Here is a 4,776-nt window from a genome sequence, read left to right as displayed (position 1 = left end):
ATAAATAATAAACGCACCAAATTGTTTTGCTTTAAATCTAGATTCTTATTATACTTTAATGAATTATTTAAAATATTAAAGAATATGGGTTGGAGCGATAGCATAGCGGTAGGGCATTCACCTTTCACGTAGCCAACCCGTGTTCAATTCCTCCGCCCCTCTCAAAGAGCCCAACAAGCTACCGAGAGTATCGCTCCCACACAGCAGAGCCTGGCAAGCTACCCGTGGTGTATTGAATATGCCAAAAACAGTAACAATAAGTCTCTCAATGAGAGACGTTACTGGTGCCTGTTTGAACAAATCGATGAGTAACGGGATGACAGTGACAGTGACATTAAAGAATATGTCTCTGTCACTGTATCACTGTCATCCTGTTGTTTGTCGATTTACTCAAGTGGGCACCAATAACGTCTCTACTCCTCCCAGCCCTGAGATTTTAGCCGCCTCTTCTTACTCGCCTTTCCCAATGACTGGAGGCTCTTTCAGGGACAGGGGAATGAAACCTATCGCTACTGTCTTTGGCATATCGAATATGCCACGGGTAGCTTACCAGGTTCTGCCTGTGCGGGCAGGATGTTCTCAGTAGCTTGCCAGGCTCTTCAGGAGGTATATATATATATATATATATATATATATATATATATATATATATATATGTGTGTGTGTGTGTGTGTGTGTGTGTGTGTGTGTGTGTGTATGTATATATATATATATATTACTCTCTATGATCTGTTTCCCACTGTCTGAACTCCATTTAAAATGGTGCAGTAACCATCGAAAATGGGTAGGAAGTGTCCTATAATGTGTTGAGTAATCTGGAAAACAGCCTGGAGTGTGGGAGCGGTTGGGCAGTGGAGGTCAGCTGCCAGGGCTGGGTCCCCTAAGGTGGGGAAGGCCCCCACCCGCCCCCATTCTGGGGCGCCCCAAGTGAAAACAGCCTGGCGCGGAAAAATTTATTTCTTTAAATTTCAATATACTAATTGAAATTTTATTTAATATCAAGCATGAAAGAATGTATTTATAAACACTGACTTGACATTTTGTAGGTCCAATCATAACCCAGCAGAGCAACAATGGGAACACCCAAGGACACCCAAGAACTCTGGATGTAACAAAATCTCTTCTGTCACCTGAGGGAACAAACCAGTGCTTCAGAGGGAAATGACTTGGTCCTGGAATTCTTCTCAGTACTGTGTAGGAAAGGTAAATATAAACTCATGTAAATTTATTCAACACATATAATGTGCACTTTTCATGTTAGTACAGAAATACCTGGTCCTGAGATTACCACTTCCAACTTTTTTTTTTTTGCTCCCAACTTCTTACACATAACAGGCATCACCTTGAAATCCACCATCTTCTGAAATCCCAAGAAAGATTCGTGGGACAGAGCTATTGGCAATCATGCTCCTGTTTGGGGAGCAACCAGCCCATCTGAAAGGAAGAGCAGTACCGCCTCACTGTGCCGCAAGGCCTTGTCAGCTTCACAAGAGTAATTTGCAAACTGTTCTATAGTCACTGAAAGGTTGAAGAACGCTCCTTTTTGAGAGGGGATCAAACTGCTTCCCAGGTTGACATCCTTGTGGTAAAACTGGTACAGAATTGGGGGAGAGCCTCTCTGGGCCACACAGTGAAGCTCACACAGGGAAGCTCCACCACATCCCCCGCCTAGCCTGGGCCTGGGAGCCCTGAGAGTGAGATCCGGTCAAGACACTACAACTATACACACAAAGGGGAGCTGTCAGAGGGGATGTACGAGGCTGCACCAGACTCTCAAACTTTCATACCAGGACCTCAGCCAAAAGGCTCACCTGGATTATTCTGTGAATACCTTCCATCTCATATCCCTACAAGAACAACTGGTGGGGCCGGAGCGATAGCACAGCGGGTAGGGCGTTTGCCTTGCACGCGGCCGACCCGGGTTCGATCCCCGGCATCCCATATGGTCCCCCAAGCACTGCCAGGAGTAATTCCTGAGTGCAAAGCCAGGAGTAACCCCTGAGCATCGCTGGGTGTGACCCAAAAAGAAAAAAAAAAAAAAGAACAACTGGTGGCTAGACCCAGAAGATAGCTCAGTGGTCAGAACCCTGAAGGTATCCCTAGTAGCCCCAGCACCCCATGCTCAGGTTCAAACTTTGAACTATAGCACTGGGTTATCCAGAAGTAGCCCCTGAACCTACACACACACACACACACACACACACACACACACACACACACACACACAGAGCTTGGGATATCCTTAAGGGGACGAATGAACAAATAAAGGTGATTTTTCTCAGAAACATCTATAGGAATTTGAGGAAATATAATTTCTGTGGTGCTTGAGGATACCATCTAAATGCATACCCATTTGATATCTCCATCCATCCTGACTTCTTTCTAATGCCAGCCTGGGTCTTCTATATTTCCTTTTATGAGTATAAATATCTTAGCAATTAGCTTGTAGGAATACCCCATTTTCAAATTGCTGTTGGTTCCTCATAGTACAAATCTCTGGGACTTCTGGAATCTCCTAGTGATTTCAAGTATTGTGGCCTTGTTTTGGAGTTTTCTGAGTGGAATGAAAGTTTAACTCTCTTCTCACAGAAATATTCAGCATGTTTTTCCCAATGGAGTCACAACCATTATTAGCTCTACAATAATATTCACCAGCATCATGAACTTTCACAGCCAAGATCTCCAGCTCTGCTGTATCTTCTTTCCCAGACTTGTTTCTATGGCCTCTCTGTGCCAGAAAAATGTGATAATTCTGGTGCCCTCTCCCACAGAGCAGAATAAGACCAAATACCCTCCTTCAGTCATCTCTCTCCCTAATATCTACGTCTATAGGATGACATTAGAGACAGGGACTCCTAGGTGGAGAGAAAGCTTCAGATAAGAACCCTAACTGCATGAGGAGGTGGGACCAAAGATAAACTTCTTTGCAGAGATTCCATATGTAACACATGAGAAGTGTACCTTAGAGAATTTAGAATGGTTATCCTATGAGAATATGGCTATAGACATTTATATGTCTTAGCTCTAATCCTGACAATTTTTTTTTTGGTTTTTGGGTCACACCCGGCGATGCACAGGGGTTACTCCTGGCTCTTCACTCAGGAATTACCCCTGGTGGTGCTCAGGGGACCATATGGGATGCTGGGATTCGAACCCGGGTCGGCCGCGTGCAAGGCAAACGCCCTACCCGCTGTGCTATCGCTCCAGCCCCTAATCCTGACTAATTTATGAGTAACTATTATTTAAGAATTAGTGCAGATCCATCCACTCTAGGTGACAGGAAATATTTGAGGGAATAAGTCTTTGTCCAGACAAAGGCTTTTGCACAGACTGAAAGGAATCAAAAGTAGCATTAATCTTACTTTCTGCAAGATTAGTCTTACCTTGAATAAGGCCTTGTTTCTAATAACAATGGAAATATGATTTCTGGTTATTCCTAATGATTCCCCATTCCAAGGGTCAACACAAATAGCAAAGGGACCAGCCACTTTACTCTGATTTCTGTTTTTCCAAGGCTTTATTTAGCATATGCTCTAGCACCACAACGTCTTCTGGTGAGTTAATTCGTGTTGCAGTCCAACATCAGGAGTAATTTGAAAAATCACTGGAAAATAGGAGCAGGTACTTTGGTACTCCTATTTAAAATTTGCTTTTTAAAGTTTCCAGTCCACAACTATAGGGTAAAGTACACAATCAGTAATCAATGAAGATTGGACTGATGAATATTATTAACTAATAAGGAAGAGAAAAATTACAAGAAGCTTAGCCTGTTTGTAACTTATATTGAAGAGAAATGTCTAGAGCAACATGTAGAGATTCTCTTGCCCAGTTTCCACTTTCCATAAAGGCAGGAGTTGCACAAAGGAAATGGGAAAAAATGGTGTGAGTTAAGCTATAGAACTCTTATTTTCCCCCATGCCATGATCAGTCCTGCAAATACTCAGCACATGAATCTGAAACTGGAGTCTCCATTTACTGATGTGATGGGTCACAGTCTATGCTTGGTAGCAGTCAGACCCTGAGTCTTCACTCCACATGGCAAGTATCTGCAGACCTGAGAAGCTGCTCCAGCCTATCCCCAGGGCCCTGCTCTTTCTGGACATCTGCCCTCTGGGGAGACACCGAGTCTGGCAGGTTAGGATCACCAGGCCTCCCTCGGTGAGCTGGGAGAGGCTGACGGTCAGCACAGGAGATAGGAACAACTGTAGGGAGAAAGATCACAACAGTTCCCCAGAGCAGTGTAATGAAGACTACTGACAAAATATGCCTGGCAAGAAACACCCCTAGCAGACAGGATATCCACTCCGAGCGGGCCACCCAACACATCTCCCTGGCCCAGTTAGATCACACACACTCCAGTTCAAACTGGTGATGTCGGTGGACTCCATGGGTGGCTTACATGAGTCGGGGAGGAGAGAAAGACGTCATTTTCTCCCAATCCACCTCTTCCACCAGGACCCGCTGGGAAGACTAGGACTGGAATGATCCCTGAGTGCAGTGCCAGGTGTAAGATCTGGCCACAACTGGGTGTGCCCACCTCCTCCAAAGGGACTCCCCCGAAGATTCCCTTAAGCATTACTGAAAACACTCCCAGAGAAAAGATAGAAGTGTTTGTAGCTCCCTCTGTTGATCACACATCACACAGAAGCCACTGTGGGCAATCTTGCATTGCCTATGCCCTCATCCAGGCTTTAGAAGCTCTGCATGGTTATAAATTCATATTCTGTTGCTTCTTATCTTGACATGAGAAACTACCAAGTAACGTGAGTAAAGGGA

General features: G+C 44.5%; 1 protein-coding gene across 1 annotated transcript; it reads right to left on the bottom strand.

Annotated features, from left to right (window-relative positions):
• Nucleotides 1-1,402: 1,402 nt before the first annotated feature.
• On the bottom strand, nucleotides 1,403-4,103 carry LOC129404966 (Fc receptor-like protein 2). Its single transcript, XM_055139906.1, has 3 exons — nucleotides 4,002-4,103; nucleotides 2,588-2,728; nucleotides 1,403-1,636 (listed from the first exon to the last, which is right to left on the bottom strand). The coding sequence occupies exons 1-3, from the start codon at nucleotides 4,101-4,103 to the stop codon at nucleotides 1,403-1,405; spliced, it is 477 nt and encodes a 158-aa protein (XP_054995881.1).
• Between the last annotated feature and the right edge of the window lie 673 nt (nucleotides 4,104-4,776).

The sequence above is a fragment of the Sorex araneus genome, chromosome 5 (assembly GCF_027595985.1).
Source record: "Sorex araneus isolate mSorAra2 chromosome 5, mSorAra2.pri, whole genome shotgun sequence".
Lineage (NCBI taxonomy): Eukaryota > Metazoa > Chordata > Mammalia > Eulipotyphla > Soricidae > Sorex > Sorex araneus.
Note: the sequence above shows the minus strand (reverse complement) of the source record. Positions and strands in the feature narration are given on the sequence as shown.

What these genes read in the sequence shown, in the direction of transcription:
- LOC129404966 (XM_055139906.1), bottom strand. Translation starts at nt 4,103, where the DNA reads ATGTCCAGAAAGAGCAGGGCCCTGGGGATAGGCTGGAGCAGCTTCTCA. An exon ending in CAGGGTCTGACTGCTACCAA is followed by an intron (nt 2,729 to 4,001) that starts GCATAGACTGTG and finishes TTTCTGGCACAG; the next exon opens with AGAGGCCATAGAAACAAGTC. An exon ending in AAAACATGCTGAATATTTCT is followed by an intron (nt 1,637 to 2,587) that starts GTGAGAAGAGAG and finishes TCCCTGTGTGAG; the next exon opens with CTTCACTGTGTGGCCCAGAG.